Source organism: Cololabis saira, chromosome 20 (assembly GCF_033807715.1).
Source record: "Cololabis saira isolate AMF1-May2022 chromosome 20, fColSai1.1, whole genome shotgun sequence".
Taxonomy (NCBI): domain Eukaryota; kingdom Metazoa; phylum Chordata; class Actinopteri; order Beloniformes; family Belonidae; genus Cololabis; species Cololabis saira.
In genome coordinates, this window is record NC_084606.1 from 8,554,725 (window position 1) to 8,574,533 (window position 19,809).

General features: G+C 45.1%; 1 protein-coding gene across 4 annotated transcripts in view; it reads right to left on the reverse strand.

The window, feature by feature from the left end:
* Positions 1 to 3,104: 3,104 nt before the first annotated feature.
* The window catches only part of LOC133420212 (NACHT, LRR and PYD domains-containing protein 12-like), a 41,046-nt gene continuing 24,341 nt past the window's right edge, over positions 3,105 to 19,809 (reverse strand). The window contains exons 11-13 of one of the 4 annotated variants that reach the window (XR_009770588.1): positions 8,780 to 8,826; positions 6,131 to 8,649; positions 3,105 to 6,050 (exon numbers count right to left, since the gene is read on the reverse strand). Coding sequence is in view for 2 of the 4 variants with exons in the window: in XM_061709820.1 (XP_061565804.1) it covers positions 8,123 to 8,649; positions 8,780 to 8,826 (574 nt within the window). In the remaining 2 variants the exon portion in view is untranslated. Of the gene's footprint in view, positions 8,650 to 8,779; positions 8,827 to 18,081; positions 18,490 to 18,586; positions 18,796 to 19,809 lie in introns of those variants that run through there. The other 3 variants (XM_061709820.1, XR_009770589.1, XM_061709821.1) reach the window with 3 other exon arrangements.

Sequence of the window (19,809 nt, forward strand, 5' to 3'; positions counted from 1 at the left end):
CAATCCAATACAGTCCAATAGAAAATAAAGCAAATGGATGGATGGAATTGATTTTGTCGCTGACGCTGGCTCGCATCGCATGCAGTTAGGACACAGTGTAACTCCGCCGGCCGGAGCTTCCTCCATTTTTCCGTAGCGGGGTATCGCGTCATTCAGGCAGCCAATTAGCACAGTGCCTCATTATCATAGCCCCGTCCACTCAGAATCCTGCATAGATAATGAGGTTAGAGACTGGGAAGATAAAGACATGGTTTAGAGGCTGAATTTCTAATTTATTTAACAAAAACAATCAAAAGCTTGTTTTTAAGACATTCAAGGCCTGTTTAAAATAGGTATTAGATGCCATAATAGGTCCCCTTTAAGTATACTTTACTGTTTAGTATGGCATTTCACGTGTTTCTGGAACTCCATGTCGACTGTAAACAAAACTGGGAAATTCTTCTTAAAGGGCCAGTACACATTAAATAGAAACAAATAAAAGTGAACATTGTTGCAGCAGCAAGAGCATCCTTTTATTATTTTTTACTATCCATTGAAGGAAAAGTTGTACTTTTGTTAATGTTTAAGGATTTAAATACAAGCTGTTGTTTTTGATTGTTTGTCATCTTTGTTCACATCTCCGTGGCGAAAACAGCAGTCTAAACACACGTTTATATTTTGTTTAACAAAAAAAATACAATAATAGTAAAAGTTGGCCAATTTCTCAAAAACAAATGAAAACAGATTACTAACCATCATGATCATCGTAGTTCTACTTTTTTTTAAAGTTCAGGATTTAAATCAGCCATGAGACTCTGATGTTCTGGTTTAAAATACAATATTTATTGTCGCTTAAGTTACCATTTTGTTTTGTTAAAGTCAGTTTAGACTTGTTTGTTCTTTGTGCTGACGGTTTCTGTTGCACTTTCAGGTTATGTATCAAGATCTCTCCCTCTTACTGTGCGTTGCCATGGTGACTCAGTGATACTTACTGATGGTTTGAATTTGCATATTAACTAAATACTTAGTTTCACTGGAAAGATTTAGATTCAACTTTTACGTGTAACATGAATCTTTTGATCTAATCATTTAATATATTTCTAAGTGAAGAAAAATGGTTATAAATGTGCTAAAAAGTGACAATTCAAAAATCCACAAACTCTAACAAGATCTATACAGAATGTTAGAAGATGTCCCGACATAAACAACTTCCTGCAACTGACTCGTTTTTTATAACACACTTTTAATCTAATCAGTCTTTTTTACTGGAAAGACAACAACATGAAAGCAGTTCAACAGAGAATCTGCCTCCGTTTCTACCCGAGTTTCAGACTATAAAGCTCGATCTAACATCCATCACATAATATACATGTTTACATAAACTGTTCTGTTACAGCAGATTTAATCCGTTGAACTTTTTAATTTTTCTTTTGCAGTTATAAATAAAAGTCTGTGTATAAACACATTCACATTCTCTGGTTTTATCTTTAATGAACAGATGTTAAGATGAGTTTTTTAAGAGTTTGTTTGAGCACAGAAGATGAAAAACAGTGTGTGTGTGTGTGTGTGTGTGTGTGTGTGTGTGTGTGTGTGTGTGTGTGTGTGTGTGTGTGTGTGTGTGTGTGTGTGTGTGTGTGTGTGTGTGTGTGTGTGTGTGTGTGTGCGTGTGTGTGTGTGTGTTTTAAGTTATGTGTGTTGTAATTTAGGCATTCACGTTACTTCATTACCACTGCATCATCCACCAGCAAGCAATATATGCAAAAGTTGTGAAACTCAGCAACAGCATCTGCTGGAGCTCATTCCTGCCAGGCTGGAGATTCACCTCATGCAAGGCCTCGAGGTGTTTCCCTCTGCATGTCTTATAGGACTCTCGACCTACACTGGTGGTTGTGGCCACAACGCCGGGTGAGGGGTGTCATCTCAGCAAATCCCTCTCTGTCTCCATTCAGTCTCCTCTATCACAGCGGGGGTTCCTGCAGGCAGGCGCGCAGGAAGACGTTTTTGCCAGGGGGTGCGGGGTGCGGGGGTTCTCCCTTAAGAAATCACTTGCCCCTCCCCTGCATGAAGAACAGCTGACAGTGCGCACAAGCTTTACCAATAGCGAACCAACCATCTACAGTAAAAAAGGAACATGACTAGAATTATTATCATAGTCACATAGGCGGCGGGTGACCGAAAATATTTGGTGAACCTATACAGGGAGGAATCCTCGCGGGCGCGCGAAAATTTTGAAGTTTGTTTTTCACCCAAAACAGTTGCGTAACAATGATTTGAGCATAATTTGACCAATATAATAGCAGGATTACCGGCAGTGCAGTCTCCTCCTCCTCCCGGGTCATCGCTGCTCATATGGCTGGCTGCACCATCAGGTGAGCCGGTGTTAGACACTGGGGGGGGTCGCTGACGCGGTGGCTGCAGGTGCAGTCGCTCTCCTCCGACTCACTGTCACTGGTAGCACAGCTGTTGGCAGCAGCTTCGGCAATGTTTTGTGTCTGTTTCTCTTTTGGTTTAAAAAATGAACGTATATCCATCTTGGTCTTGACTTGGAGCTTTGTGTTGTGTTTTGAAAGGAGCGCTGCTGGCTGTGCATTTGTAATTGGTGGGCAAAAATGCGGATGTTTAAAAACAACATTTGCGGTTCTGATCACCTGAGCGGTCCGCAGACCAGGGGGGTGTGACTGGCTACTTTTCTTTTTTTTAATTAAAATTACCCATATATTCAGCCTTCATCTCAAATGTGGCTTACAATGTTGTGGAACAGAAACAGCAACCACAAATATTTATATATTTATAATCTTTTATTGTCATTTCAATTTTTCCAGGGGGTGCTGCAGCCCCTGCCGCACCCCCACTTCCGGCGCCTATGCCTGCAGGGTGACTGACAGTCTCTGGGAAGGTCTACCCTTCATAATCTTCCATCAGTCTTGGTTGTCGCATTCGTCTGTATGGACGTACATCTTCACTTGGGGAACATAAGACATTATCACTTCGTAATGACCTTATCTGGCTCCAAGGACCATATATTTTGGAGGCTTAATGATTAACAGTTGTACACTGGCTTTCTCTGTATTTTAATCGTGAAGCGCGTGTTTCAAGACTTAAATGAAGAAGCAGGAAGCTGTCAATTTCCTTTACAGAGCTTTAATCCAGTCTAGAGAGTGCACTTACAGATGTGGTGTGTGAATGTGGTTCTGGAATAAACCAAAGACTAATAGAAATCAATAAACAGCAATAAACACATGTTTAAAGGAGCATGAGGCAGGATTTATGAAAAAATGCGTATACGTTTAAAGTTTTCTAGTAATAATGTCAGATGAAGCGTTCCAAATCAAAAAGAATGAGCCCTCTAGTGTATCTCTCTGTTGCCTTGAACAGGCTGTGTGCTGCAAAATGTGCTGCAATTCGGTCCCGAATTTCCCGCGCTGTCCTGCGGATGTGACGTCACATGACGCTGCATGCGCGTTCACACGAGGCACACGAGTAAACATTGGATACGCGTTTGAGTCATGGAGGCAGCTTCTACTTGAATTGGGACTGAAAACAGATGCTGACATGGCTCATTTCCTACTGACCAGGTAAGATAACATTGTAAGTCATATTTAGAGCTTGATTTGAAAATCACATGAGATTACACACGCGCTCCCGTGCCGGCTTCGCTGTTGGCTGCAGGAACCCCGACGGTCGTCGTGTCGCTAATGAGTCTCATTTCTTATTCTTGCCTCAGGCTCCTTTAACCATAGCACACAATCCAAATAATAATGTTACTAGCAAGAACATCATATACATGATAGGATACTATCACATTTAACTGGAAACAAAGAAAACAGTCAGTGACATTCAGATAACATAACTAATGACTTTTGAACGATTAGCGAAGTAAATAACTGCTGGAAATACTCACCAGCAGACTTATAAAATATAACAACAAATAAGTGCTTCCAATAAACAACAATATAACTTATGTTTCTCTGGACGCACACTGAACCACAAGCATCAGATTCATGACAAAAAGTAATATAACAGCTTCATCCACATCATCCAGCTTCTCATCATTGTCTCACTTCTTCTACCACGATAAGCAGCACTCAGCGGGGTCGAGTGCAGCAGCCCCCCCTGGTGGCTGGATGTTCTTAAATCAACCATCTGTCATGCAGACATTCAGAACAGTGCTACATATTTTATTCTAAGTACAAATGTGGGACTTCATGAAGTGTTATGGGGGTTAATTTTGCATTAATGGGACGTGATTTGAAGATGTTCATGAGTTGCTACTAAAATGTTACATAAGTGATCATTTGAAATTGGAACAAACTAAATGGATTAAGAATAAAAAATGTTTCGTGTTGAAATATGTTTCCTAGCATGATAAATCAATTTGACAATTATTTGGGGGAAATGTTGAAGCAGCGCTTTTAATCAGTGAATATCAAATATTGTCATCAAAGGGGAACTTTATTCAAAAAGTAGCCCTTCTTCTCAGTACTGACTAACCACGATTGCTCTGTCCCCTTTCTGCTGCATCGCGGCACCAGACAGGGTTGCTGCCTCTCCCCTATGCTCTTTGCTCTGGCCCTCGAGCCCTTGGCTATTTCCATCAGAGCCAGCCCTTTAATCTCTGGAATCAGCTGTGGCACTACTGAATGCACGGTTGGCTTATACGCGGACGATTTGGTCCTGACTCTATCGGATGTAAGTACTGCTCTTCCCCCTCTGCTGGACCTCATTAAAAACTTCGGCCAGCTCTCCGGGTTCACCATTAACTGGGACAAAAGTGTTTTTATGCCCCTGGCCGATGACCTTGATTCCGGTTTCCTTGACCATTTACCTTTTAAGATTACTACTGACCACTTTAAATATTTAGGGATTAATATTCCCAGGAACCCCAAGCTTCTATTCAAACTGAATTATTCCGGTATGATTGACAAGCTTAAGATAATGTTAGACAGATGGAAACTCCTCCCCATTTCCCTAATTGGACGTGTTAATGTAATCAAGATGGTAGTACTCCCCAAATTTCTCCACATATTCCAAAATGTCCCTATATTTCTTACAGCCGCTTTTTTTAAACAGTTAGACTCCATTATTTTTCCCTTTATCTGGGCCGACAAACCCCCTCGCATCTCGAAATTGCACTTGCAGAAACCCAAGACTGTTGGTGGCCTCGGTCTACCTGTTTTCCGGCACTACTACTGGGCCTGTAATGCTAGAGCCTGGGTTTACTGGAACTACACTCCGGCCGTGTCTCGGCAGGTGGGCTCCCTTTGCCCCTCCTGGCCTGAAATCGAATCCCGTGCTGCTCTATCGCTCACGGGGGCCTCCCTGGCAGCCATTTTATTTTCAGAGTTAAATTTGTCCGTTAAACTTTTCAAAAGTGATTTTATCTTGCGCAATTCATACAGAATACTGAAACAAATCAGGGGTGTGCTGGGCCTCAAGGATCTCTCCATTTATGCCCCAATATGTCAGAACCCTAATTTTAAACCAGGTTTGCTGGATAAAGTGTTTACATGCTGGTCGGACAGGGGCTTGTCCACTGTGAAGGATCTTTACGTTGATAACCATTTTGCATCATTTGCACAACTACAAGCCAAATTTGATCTTCCCTCTAGCCATCTATTCCGATACTTTCAGATCAGAGATTTTGTCAGACAGGCATTCCATCAATTTCAATCCATGCCCGATCAACACAATTTTTATGCACTTATGACAAGACTTCCCACCGCTAAACATTTGATCTCCCAGTTCGTAGATCTTTTTCGCTCTGAAGCCCCCTCCTCCCACTTTAAAGGGATTGTGACATGAAAAACACATTTTTCTTGATTTTTTGTGTTTTGTTGGGTGTCTTGACATCAATTACACCCAAAAAACAACAAACTTTTAACATTCAGTGTATTGTGTGCTTTCTGGGATTTTCCGCATAACTATGCAAAAACGGCGCGTGTGGTTTGGTGGCGGATCGTTACGTAACGATCCGCTAAATCACCGCCCCCTCCACCCAGCTCCCTGTCTCCTCTCCTCTCCAGCGCACCATAAAGGCTGATTTATGGTTCCGCGTTACACCGACGCAGAGCCTACGTCGTAGGGTTACGCGGCGACGCGCACCATACGCTGAACCCTACGGCGTAGGCTCTGCGTCGATTTAACGCGGAACCATAAATGAGGCTTAACACTGAGCTGTTTAGAGCCTCTTTTGTTCTAATCACCGGAGGAAAACTGCTAAGAAGACCCGCGGCCACTGACTGGACTTAAGATAAGGGGACAGTGCTGCTTGCATGCCTTTATTTTTATGATTGTTTGCTGTGGTTCGCCCTCCTGCTTTTCCGTGCATGCTTCGCCTGTCGCTCCGACGCCGCTGTGAGCGTATGGCTGGAGGAGGAGGAGGTTTGGAGGAGGAGCGGAGCAATGATTGACAGGAAAGGGGGGAAAGGAAGCATTTTTCACGGCGCAAAAAAAACACTGTAATAAAAAGCCAGTTTTTCTTGTTACACTCTTTTAGACACATTTGAGGGATGTTGGCCAACACTTTTAATAGTGTTAAAAGCATGTTAAAAATGATGTCACAATACCTTTAAGGAAGCTTGGATTGAGGATATTGGTGAAGACATCTCAGATGAGCTTTGGTCAGATGCACTGGACAGGGTGCAGAAATGCTCTATCAACGCCAGACTTCAGCTCATCCAGTTTAAAGTCATTCATCGCCTTCACTTCTCTAAAACCAAATTGCATAGAATATTCCCCACAGTATCTCCCACCTGTGATAGATGTAAGTCTGCTAGCGGGACGCTTGGCCACCTTTTCTGGGCATGCCCTAAGCTCAGGACTTTTTGGGATAATATTTTTAAGTACTTTAGTGATGTATATAATAGGCAAGTGCTCCCTGACGGTCTTTCTGTGATACTTGGCTGTTCTGAATTTATTCTAACACTTCCCAAAGCACTGCAAACAGCCCTCCTGTTTGGTTTGGTTGTGGCAAAACGAGTCATCTTGCGGGAGTGGAAGTCATCCTCTCCTCCATGTTTCAATAGGTGGTTAAATGACATGGTCACATGCATCTATCTCGAAGAAATTCGTTACACTCTGTCTGATTCCCAGCCTACATTTCTCAAGGTCTGGGGACCCTTCATTGAACACTTCAGGAAGGATAAACCTTTGCCTCGGACTTGATTTCACTTGCTATGAACACTGTGCCTGGTGTGTGATTATCGTGCTCGGACCAACTTGAACTTTATTTTTCCCCCGCCTCTCCTGCTTATACGGACGCACAGCTCTCCCGGCCTCTTGGCTAATCCCTGGTCTTTTTGGGTATGGTCTGGACTGACAGCCTTTTATATCTTTTATACAGCTAAATGTGTATATATGTATGTGTATATATATTTATACGGTCATTTTTGTTATCTCCTTTTTTGTCTTTTCTTTCTTTGTGAACTGGCAACTGTTTAGTTTGGTGTTTTGTGTCTGTTTTGTTCTCTTTGAAAAAATAAAAAAAGATAATGTTCAAAAAAAAAAAAGTAGACTTTTTGTAAAATCAGTGTAAAATCAACAAGGCCGACCCCTGCGACCCTGAACATGAAGAAGCAGTTCTAGATGATTGATGGATCATCATAATCATCTTGGTGAGAGCTCACACATAAACAAACACTTTACCATGACAGAGACCTGATAGTCCAGTAGTGACGTCCTGTTTGGAACAGGAAGTGGGTGAGAATAAAGACCAGGATGAACCCTGGCTGCACAGCAACCTTGTGCTCAGATCTGTCAGCAGGTTGTAACTTCATCTGGGCTGATTGCAGCTGAGTGATTCCTCTCTGACATCACAGTTGGTCACATGTGCAGCAAACTACCTGCATCTGACATGAACTGAATGATCTCAGCTGATCTGAGCTGCAGAGAAACAACATGCTGCTGTTCACTGTGAAGCTCTGACTGGAAACAGACAGAAGAACAACATGTGGATCCTGGAATAACGGCAGTTTCCACCTTTAAAGGACCGGAAGAGGAAGAAGTTTCCAAGGAATCATTCAGAACAGTTTCACCAACATGTGATTCAGGTGTTCTGATGGAAACAGAGACAGACATGTACAGACTCAACTATCTGTCCAACAGAGACAGTTTCTCTGACAGGAAGAGACTCTGGAGACTGAACTCAACACAAAGACACTGAAGAACCAAGATCGAACCCGAACCCAGGATAGAGAGGTTCAGTGAATGTGGTGTTGAAGGTGTGGAGGGGGATCAGTCTGTCAGAGGAGACGCTGTAGAAGGACAGAGTTCCAGCAGGAACGTCCACATACACTGCTACTCTGTCAGAGACTGAGGAAGAGGAGACGGAAGGTGTTCCTCTTTTATTGTGATAGACACAGTACCAACCATCATCAGAACAGTACAGATTCCAGGAATGATCGTTCCCTCCAAACACACAGTCATCAGAGGTTCCTTTCCTGCTGATTCTTCTGTAACTCACTGATATATGAACTCCTCCTCTCCTCTGGACCTCCCAGTAACAGCGACCCGTCAGAACTTCTCTACACAGCAGCTGACGCCAGTAATCAAACCTGTCTGGATGATCAGGATATGACTGATCCTCCTTCACACGTGTCATCTTCCTGTTGTTGTCAGACAGTTTGATGTTGTTCTGGACTGTGTTTGTGTCGATGTTGAGTTGACAGGAATCTGATGGAGAGAACAAACAACCCAGCTGCAGTTATTATTGATCCATCATTGATCACTGATGGACTCATGAATGAGTGAGGTGTCAGTGTGAAGATGGTTGAATGTGTGAATGAAATAAAAACACACTTACACCTCCTCAGACCTCGTGTCAACCATCGTTGTCCAGCAGGCTCCACCCTGAAAGGAGGAGGGAGGTCAGACCAGCTCAGTCTCTTTCAGCAAACATGGACATTACATGGCTCTCACACACGGATGAAGGAACAGTCCAACACTTGGACAGATGCACTTGAATGCAGCATCTCTGAAGTCTGTCCTGTGGTCGTCACTTTCCAGCACAGTTTGAACACATTGTTTTCATCTGATTTCTGCTAAATCAGCAGCAGGAGGAGATCGTGTCATGGATGAGTGAAGGTGCAGCTGTTATTGTGCTGTGATGGGACTGAAAACCACACTGCAGTGGTTCTGGGATGTTTACTGGGTCAAGTATGGCTCAGTTTTGAACTGCATCAGCTCTGCTGCAGCACCAAGTCAAGTCAAGTCAATTTTATTTATAAAGCACATTTCACATTACAAGCATGGACATAAACAAACAAATAAACAAAATTACAAGTTTACAATAACAGAAATAGATAACGAATATGACAAGAGAAAAAAACAATAATAACAAACAAAATTCCATTTTAACAAAAGTGCGATCACCCTGCCAACAATGAGTTTAGGCAAACGCCTGTGCAAAAGGGAAAGCTTTTACTCTGCTTTTGAAAGTGGGCATTGTTGGAGCAGACCTAAGTTCCTGTGGCAAGGAATTCCAGAGAGTGGGACCGTAGTGACTGAAAGCCCCATGAGCAGATCTAGTGTGGATTCTAGGAATGATTAGAAGACTCTTATTTGATGATCTAAGGGATCTGTCCGGAATGTATTCAGTCAGCATGTCAACTATGTAGGAGGGAGCTAAGCCATTCATAGATTTAAAGATAATAAGAAGTACTTTAAAATCTACTCTTTGTTTAACAGGGAGCCAGTGCAGAGAGGACAAAACAGGAGTGATGTGTTCAAACCTCCTGGGGCCTCATTTATCAACCGTTCGTACGCACAGATCTGTGCGTAAAGCGTGTGTACGAGCATTCCCACGCAAAGTATGGAATTTATCAACCTGTACCTGTGCGCAGAAACGCGTGTAAATGTAAGCACAACTCCGACCATGCGTACACACAAAACCTAGTGGTAGAACAGTGAAACTACAAATAGAACCCATTAAAAGAGTCAGTGTTCAGCGATCTCAAACTTCACACATGTTCCCCGTTTCCTCTAATTAATAAAGATACTCAATTAGTAAATCAGCAGACAGTGTGAATAACTGGTGTGACTGCTATAAAAGACAGCTGTGGCAGGATGATCTGAAAAGAAAATACAAGTACCATGGCATATCTCGTACTGTTGGATGATTTGGAGGATTTGGAGAATTTGGAGGATTTTGAGGATATGGAGGATTTGGAGAACCGTGCGCTCCGCAGAGAGCACGTATTCAAAGAGCGCGCTGACCTGTACAGCGAGAGAACGAAGTGGCTTCTCAGCAGGTACCGCTTCCCAAAACATATTCTGATGGATCTATGCAGCGAATTGCAACCAATGTTGGAGCGAGAGACAAAACGCAGCAAAGCCATTCCAGTCACATCCAGCTCCTGTCCACCCTGGGATTCTTGGCCACCGGGACATTTCAGAGAGAGATTGGAGACATATGCAGCATTTCGCAGCCGACAATTAGCAGAATCATGCCGGCAGTGTTGGATGCAATCATTTTTCTCGCCCCAGCTTACATCCAGTTCCCATTCGCACATCAGCAACAAGTCGAGATCAAACGAGGATTTCATGCCATCGCCGGATTCCCAAACATAATTGGAGCCATTGTGATGGCCTATGTTATATTGTGTCTCAGTCCCTCTCTCTCTGTTTTCCTCTTCGAGGTGGAGCCAGCTGATTGCTAGATCTGGAGCACCTGGGCTGGGTGCTCCTCAGGAAGAGAAAAGGCTGGGGCTTCAGTCTCTCTTCCTCTCTCTTTTCATCCTGGCAGCACTCCTTTTGGTTTTGTTGAGCCTTTTGCACACACAACACCATACAGCACATTTACACACATCCACATGCATACTACTGATTTTACTGACTTTACACATCCCATTCCTTATCTTATTTGTTTACCTTAATAAATATCTTAATTTACTAGTACGTTGCGTCCTTTCCCCTTCTTTTGTCATGGCCTTTGAGCCAGGGTTATGACAAATGGGGGCTCGTCCATAGCTGTTTGGTCAGTAACCGGCATGACAAATGGGGGCTCGTGCCGTGTTTTTCCCGGTTATTTTGCATCTAGGTAAGCTTTAATGAGTGAAGTATGCGCCATTGTTTAATACCTAGTTGTGCAGTTTGGTGCTTGCAGCTTTAGGTTTGATAAAGTTGTAGCAGCTTGTTAAGGGCCTGTTTGGGCTGCAGTCTGGTTTGGCACAGGTGTGCGTAATTAGTTTGGAGTGCGCGCCCACAGTTTTGTTTGTTAGTGCAGGTGGCTGCACGGTTGTTTGTTTGTTTAAGGGAAAGGACTTTAAGTTTGGAGTGCTTTTGCAGGGTAAGTAACTAAGTTTGTTTGTGGCTTTGCACGAAGTTTTGGGTTACTTACCTGTTTCTTTTGAGGGAGCTTTTTGGCTTGTCTGTCCTGTTTTCGCTATTTTCAGCTGGACCGACAGGGTGGCTGTGCGTAGTTGTCTGTGAATTGGTGCGGAGTTTTTCTTATTTTAGTTTGGGTTGGAGATTGCCGGTGGTCCTGTTATCGGTTTTGTTTGGTTATAGGTTTACCTTGGTTTTTCTTATTTAGTGGGGAAAGTACGTGGTCCGACGGCCCATTGCGTGGCTGGCCCTGTGCTGACCCTTCTTTTGTTCTTTTTGGCTGGGATCTCCATCTCCTTTTGTTTCATTATTTTTGGGTTAACCTTTTCACTTTGTTTTGGAAAAAATAGCGGGGAACTCCAAGCCGAGCGGAGGATTATTCCTCTTTGGTGCGCACAGTTGCTTGTCGGGTCCGGTTGTGTGCGTAAAGTTTGTTCTTGTTGTTCGGTCTGAGTATTTATCATGTCTGTGGTGGACGCATTTATTGCCAATCCGTCTCAGGAGGCTTTGGATGCGCTTTCAAAGGAGCAGTTGCTCGCGGTTGCAGATCATTTTTCAGTGGAGGTTGTGGGAGACAGGCGTCTCAAGGATAATATTAAAACTGCTATAAAATCTAAGTTGGTGTCGCTTGAGCTCATGTCAGGCGAGGAAGAAGTGGTTTTTGATTCAAATTTTGGTGAGGCCACTGCTTCTGTTGCACCTACGGTGGCTGTGCAACACGGGTTAACTTTTGAGCAGCAGAGGGAGATTTTGTTGTTACAACTTAGAAAACATGAATTGGAAAATAAAACGCATGAATTGGAAAGTAAAACACATGAATTGGAAAGTAAAACATGGATTGAAATAGCGAGATTTCGCCATGAGTCAGAGATGGCACAGTTGGAGTTGCAGAAGCATGTGTCTGTTAAGGGCGAGCAGGGGTCTAAGTCTTCTGTGGATCGCTTTGATATAAACAATTTGCGTTGGCTGCCGCAGTTTAATGCAAGGGATCCAGATACTTTTTTTCTACTGTTTGAGCGTGTGTCCAAGGCTAGAAATTGGTCTGATGCAGACTGCGCCCTGATGTTACAGTGTGTCCTCTCAGGGAAAGCGCAGGAGGCTTATTCGTCTTTGAGCCTTGAGGACAGCTCTAGTTACGTTAAGATAAAAGCGGCGGTGCTTAAAGTATACGAGCTCGTGCCGGAGGCATATCGCCAGCGATTTCGGTCCTGGGAGAGGAAAAATGGTCAGACCTATGTGGAGTTCACTAGGGACCTGTCCACTCACTTTAAGCGGTGGTTAGCTGCGCTTGACGTCACTGAGTTTAACAGTTTGTGTGATCTGATGATTCTGGAGCAGTTGAAAAATTCTTTGCCAGAACGCATAGCCACGTACATCATAGAGCAGAAAGTCACTACTGCTGCTGATGCTGCTGTATCAGCGGATGAGTATATGTTGCTTCATAAAAGCAGTTTCAGGGAGCGCCCTGTTGCTCGTGATGTTGGGGGTCGGGGAACTGGGGCTGATGACACGTTTGAGAGGCAGCGTTCAAAGAAAGCTGGTTTTGGGAGGTTTGACTCCAAGGCAGGTGGCAGTTTTGACAGTGGCAATGTTTGTAACTATTGCCATGAGAAGGGGCACTGGAAGGCAGATTGTCCTGTGTTAAAATCTAAAGCCGGGGGAAGGAGATCTGGTGTTAGGCCTGCTGCCTTTGCTGCACCTGTTAAGAGTTGCTGTGTGTCGGAGGGGTTTGTTCTTCACTCCTGTGAACCAGATGTGTTGGCAGCTTATGCTCATTTCGTTCGTGATGGTTTTGTGTCACTTGTAGGGAGTGATGTGAAGGTCCCCATAAAAATTCTGAGGGATACTGGGGCGTATGATTCCTACATTGTTGACTCCGTTTTACCTTTGTCTGAAGAGTCTGACACTGGTGACCGTGTTCTCAGTCGGGGGATGGGGTTAGAAATTCTCCCTGTTCCATTGCATAAAATGTTCCTTGAATGTGAGCTGGTTAAAGGCGAGGTGGCTGTTGGGGTGCGGCCGGCGTTGCCTATTGATGGTGTGCATTTGATTTTGGGCAACGGCCTTGCTGGTAGACGGGTTTGGTCTGATACTCCGTCCACACCTCTCGCCGACCCGCCTCCATCGCCTGTAGTTACATCTTGTCAGTCTGAGTTTGTGTCTGAGGAGAGCTCCGGTGTGTTGCCAGACGTTTCGTCATCATGCGTAATTACGCGAGCTATGAGCAAAGCTGATCCGGTAGGGCCTGACAGTAGCAGTGATGTAGCTCTAGAGGTTCCTTTGTTATCTGAACTGCCTTTATCCTTGTCACACGGGGAAGTTGTACAGGAGCAGCGTAATGATTTGTCATTGAAAGAGGTGTTTGAGCGTGCCTTGTCTGCTTCGGAAATATCTAGTGCTGCACATGGTTACTTGGTGCATAATGACGTGCTTTTCAGGAAGTGGGTCCCTGTTGTTAATGAGTGTGTGAAGGGTGACGTTTTCCAGTTGGTAGTGCCAGTGAAGTTTCGTCCTCTTGTCTTGAAGGTGGCACATGATGAGTGTGGACACTTTGGTGTGCGCAAAACGTATTTGAACATTTTGAAACACTTCTTTTGGCCGCGCGTTAAGCGTGATGTGTCCGCGTACATTAAAACCTGCCATGTTTGTCAGCTAACTGGAAAGCCTAATCAGAGTCTCAAGCCGGCGCCGCTGCAACCTATCCCGGTTGCGAGTGAGCCTTTTACGCACCTCATTGTGGACTGTGTGGGTCCGTTGCCGCCGTCCACGTCTGGCTGTAAATATCTGCTGACGGTGATGTGTCAGAGCACCCGCTATCCGGCGGCATATCCTTTGAGGTCGATTACAACTAAGGCTGTGGTTAAGGCATTGTCGCAGTTTTTTTCAGTGTTTGGTATCCCCAAAGTGGTTCAGAGTGACCAAGGGTCAAACTTTTCATCTAACTTGTTTGGGCAAGTGTTGAGGCTGCTGCGTATTAGACAGAACCAATCGACAGCTTATCATGCGCAGAGCCAGGGGGCCCTCGAGCGGTTCCATCAGACGCTTAAGTCTCTCCTACGTGCCTATTGCACGGAGATGGATAGAGACTGGGAAGAGGGGCTCCCGTGGCTCATGTTGGCTGCGCGAGAGGCAGTGCAAGAAAGCACAGGATTTAGCCCAAATGAGTTGGTCTTTGGACATGTTGTGCGGGGTCCGTTAGCAGTGCTGAAGGGGGACTGCGTTGATACTGACCCACCTAGCAGTTTGTTGGAATATGTAAACGGGTTCCGTCATCGCTTGTTTGTTGCTGGTTGTATGGCACGGGAAAAATTGTCTGTGTCCCAGGAAAAAATGAAAAAGTTGTATGACCGTCGTTCCGTGCGTCATGACTACAGTCCAGGCGACCAGGTTCTGGCGCTTTTGCCTATCGTTGGTTCGCCTTTCCAAGCAAAATATACAGGTCCATACAGTGTGGTTGAAAAGGTCTCTGATTTGAACTATATTATAGCAACACACGGTCGGCGGAAAGCTAAACGTCTTTGTCATATAAATCTTTTGAAGCCGTATTACACCCGTGCTGAGCCGGGTTTGAGTCAGGAGCTGAGTGACGGGGTGCGCCCGGCTCTTGCTGTGGCTTCGGTGGCGGATGAATGTGACGGTGTGCCAGAGCCGGATGAAAGCTTGCTGTGCGGGCGGTTAAGAAATTCGAAATCGCTTGATAATTTGGACCAGTTGTTGGGTCACCTGTCCGCGTCACAGCGCAGTGAACTGACATGTTTGGTGCGTAAGTATCCCTGTTTGTTCAGTGACATTCCCACGCAGACCGACTGGATTGAGCATGAGGTGGATGTTGGAGATGCTCGGCCCATTAAACAACAGTTTTACCGGGTGGCGCCGGGTAAACGTGAGCATTTAGATGCAGAGATTGAGTATATGCTCCAAAATAATATAGCTGCTCCGTCGTCATCTAGTTGGTCTTCGCCTTGTATTTTGGTGCCGAAGCATGATGGCACACCTCGATTTTGTACAGACTTCCGCAAAGTAAATGCTGTTACAAAGTCTGATTCATTTCCATTGCCACGAATAGACGATTGTATTGACCAGGTAGGCTCGGCCAAATTTGTCAGCAAGTTCGATCTGCTTAAGGGTTATTGGCAGGTGCCTCTGTCTGAGCGTGCGCAAGAGGTCTGTGCATTCATCACTCCGTCTGGCCTGTACAGTTATAAGGTTATGCCTTTTGGGCTTAAGAATGCCCCTGCGATGTTCCAACGACTAATGAACCAGATAGTGTCGGGTTTGCAGGGTTGCTCAGTCTATCTCGATGATCTGGTTGTTTATAGCGATACGTGGCACTCGCATCTTCAGCGTATTCGGGCGCTGTTTGACCGGTTGGCTGAAGTGCGCCTTACTGTCAAACTTGCCAAGTGCGTCTTTGCGCGAGCTACGGTGACGTACCTCGGCCGGGTGGTGGGACAGGGCTGTGTGGCCCCAGTCCAGGCCAAGGTCGTGGCTGTGGCCAAATATCCACAACCCGCTACAAAAAAAGAACTGCAAAGGTTCCTGGGTTTAGTGGGTTATTATAGGTGTTTTTGCAAAAACTTCTCCACTGTTGTGTTCCCATTGACTGAATTGTTAAAGGCCAAGGCTAAATTTGTCTGGTCAGCTGAATGCCAGCAAGCTTTTGATAGTGTAAAATCTTTACTGTGTTCTTCTCCTGTATTAGCAGCTCCATGTTTTGACCAGGTATTTATGCTCCAAGTGGACGCCAGCCAGGTGGGAGCAGGTGCCGTCCTGCTGCAGGGGGGAAACCAGGGTGTGGTGAGACCAGTCAGCTTCTTCTCTAGGAAGTTTAATAGTTATCAGTCAAACTATTCTGTAATAGAGAAGGAAGCGTTGGCACTTGTTTGGGCCTTACAACATTTTGAAGTTTATGTTGGAGGAGCTCGAGCACCCCTGGTGGTTTTCACTGACCACAACCCTCTGACATTTCTTCGGTCTCTTAGGTGTCCCAATCAGAGGCTTGTAAGATGGTCTCTATTTTTGCAGGCTTATGACCTGGACATTAGACATATAAAAGGAACAGACAATGTTATTGCAGATGCATTATCACGTGCACCTTTGTGTTAGTTTGTCCTTGTGTTATTCAAGTCAAATAACTGTCTGTTCTGCCTGTTAAACTGCTCTGTGCTCTCATCCTCTTAATCTGCTTCTCAGGTACCAGGGTTGCTGAGGTGGGGCACAGTGGTGGGCTGCAGGCAGGATGACGGTGATAGGCTTATGTTTTGTCATTAGTGTGATTTGTTCTTTGGTTGTGGGTGAAGGCCAATGGTTCCATGGGAAACATTGACTTTATGGGGGGGGGTGTGATGGCCTATGTTATATTGTGTCTCAGTCCCTCTCTCTCTGTTTTCCTCTTCGAGGTGGAGCCAGCTGATTGCTAGATCTGGAGCACCTGGGCTGGGTGCTCCTCAGGAAGAGAAAAGGCTGGGGCTTCAGTCTCTCTTCCTCTCTCTTTTCATCCTGGCAGCACTCCTTTTGGTTTTGTTGAGCCTTTTGCACACACAACACCATACAGCACATTTACACACATCCACATGCATACTACTGATTTTACTGACTTTACACATCCCATTCCTTATCTTATTTGTTTACCTTAATAAATATCTTAATTTACTAGTACGTTGCGTCCTTTCCCCTTCTTTTGTCATGGCCTTTGAGCCAGGGTTATGACACCATAGATTGCACCCACATCGCCATAAAAGCACCATCACGCAATTAATTCAGTTACGTCAACAGCATAGGCTTTCATTCAATAAATACACAAATAATCTGCGATGCAAATACGTCTCTGACAAACGTTGTTTCCCGGTGGCTTGGAGGAACGCACGACTCATTCATTCTGCAGAACAGCTCTGTTGGTGTGGACCTCCCAGCAGGAGCTGTTGAGGATGGCTGGCTTATTGGTGAGTGTTGCAACATTTCGAAATAATTTTCTGGGCGTCGTATTTATTTATTATAATATAAATAAATATATATTTATATATATATACATATATAATATAAATATCATATATTTATTATTATTATAACATCTCTATAGGTGATCGGGGATATCCACTAAAGCCATGGCTGATGACCCCCATACCCAACCCGAGGACCCCGCAGGAGCAGCACTACAACCGGGCCCATGCACGCTCAAGAACTGTTGTTGAACGCACAATAGGTCTTCTAAAAGGCCGATGGCTGTGCCTGTCCAGCGCGGGGGGGACACATAGGCCTGAAAAAGTCTGCAACATCATCTTGGCTTGCTCTGTGCTTCACAACTTAGCCATGAGACAAGGTGTCCCTCTGCAGGAACCCCCCAGAGCAGACGAGCCCATGCCCGACGCAGAGCCTTTCCCACCCCCTAATGCTGCTGGCATTCAAACGAGAGAGAGGATCATACAGGGATATTAAGTAAGTCTGTATGGAGCTAGATCAAGGCCAAAAGTTTTGTGATTGAAAAACTGAGATTTGAACCTGAAAATTCAAGTTTTGATCATTAACTTATTTTTCTACTGTTTCTTTTTTTCAGTATCAGATCCTTTTTTCAGTTTCAGATTACAAAGAAAGGTACATGATCAAAACTTGAATTTTCAGGTTCAAATCTCAGTTTTTCAATTACAGACCTTTTTGCCTTGATTTGGCTCCATAGGTCTGCCTGTTAGCCGATCTTTGAAAAGTGAGAGATTTCGGATCGAAGGTGTGCGTGGGAAAATAATGTCAACATCATTCAACATTTTTTAGTTTATTTTTTCAACATCTGCGCTGCGCATGCAGCAATCTGTTTCAGAGATTCATTCATCTGAAGTAGGGTGTTCGATATGGTGGTCAGTTGATCCCTTATTTCGTTGACGGATCTGGTGGTGTCCTCCTGGTTCTGAATCACTGCCTCCGACAGCATCCTCACCCTCCCAGGGCGCACCCAAGGCCGCCTTAATGCAGGGCTACTCAAGTGATACGTTAAGACGTTAAGACTATGTAAGTCGAGGGGCTGGGGGGCCTACAAAACCTCTTAGCCCCAGGGCCTATCATTAGGTTAAGGCAGCTCTGGGCACACCGAATGGGTTCTGGATGACCCTGGCTGCTCCTGTTCCTCCAGCCCCTCCTCCGCCTCCGGCTCCTCCACCGTCTCCGGCTCCTTAGCGCAGGCTGGACTGGCTTGAGTGTCTGAGTTATTAAAGAAGCATCACAATGTTGTCACATTTATTTTGATTCAAATTCACACATTAAACTGTCTAAATAAATGTTTGTGAAACACCTCAGCTCAGCTTTTTATTTTACCTGCAGTGTGACTTGTTGATGGTACAGCTGGTGGGAGTGTGTTTGTGTCTCCTCCGGGAATTATACCACACAGTGCTGTGTCCCCGATGATGCTGGCAACACGGGTATCCATCGCTGACAGCTGCGTTGTTGCCTGTCCTCCTCCGGTTGCAGATGTCTCCTGTTTATGGGCTGCGACGCGTTTTTTGGCACCTAGTTTGATGTCAAACCACTTTTTTTTTTATCTCTGAGGGTGATCTTGACTCTGACCAAACAGAATTAATGGCATCTGTGACCTTCTCCCACGCAGCACTCTTCTTTTTATTGGTCACACCTGCATTCAAGTTTCCGAAAAGTAATCTCTGGTTGCTCTCCACTTCTCCCACCAGAACCTCGATCTCAGCGTCGGTGTAATTCCTTTTCTTCGCCCTCTTTGCCATGATTTCGGTGAGGGGGAGGGACTCAATTCACGCATTTTTGAAGGGAGTGTTGCTGCCATATATGGTTAATTGGAGGAGTTTCTGTATGCAAATGACCCTCACCCGGTGCGAGCACGGCAGGTAAGCACAGGTGGGATTTATCATCACTGATGTGCGTACGACCAGTGTCCGCACGTTTGATTAAATCCGGATTTTTTTGTACTTACACACATTCTAAATTTCATTCCTACGACAGAATTTAGAACCTTTTCTACGAACGGTTGATAAATGAGGCCCCTGGTGTCAGGGTTTGACACTTCCCCCCCAGTTTTTTGACTTTCAGTTTCTGTCTTGCCCCGCCTGTGTCCCATCTGCCCTGATTGTGTCTGCACCTGTGTCTCGTCATGTCTCGTTATCCCTTCAGTATATCTTGTCTTGTCATTCCTTGGTTCCCTGTCGGTCCGTACTGGTTCTTCCCTCCATGTGCTCCTGGTCTTTATCCCTGTTAGTTTTGTGTTTTTTGATCCTGCTCTGCAGCGCCTTGTTTTTGCCTTTTGTGGATTAAATCCTTTTTGTTTTTGAGAACTCCTGCCTCCGGCCTCCCTCTCTCCCCTGCACTTGGGTCCTGAGAAAACCACACCATAACAGAACGGACCGACCACAATGGACCCAGCGGGAGAGCGCCTCACGTTGAGGGAGTTTTTGCGCCGGGCCGAGGAGGGGGAGTATTGGGACCCCTTTTGGGGAACACGCCTGGCTCTGGGTGGGCCCAGGAGCCTGCAGGCTCAGGGGAGGCTATGACGACGGC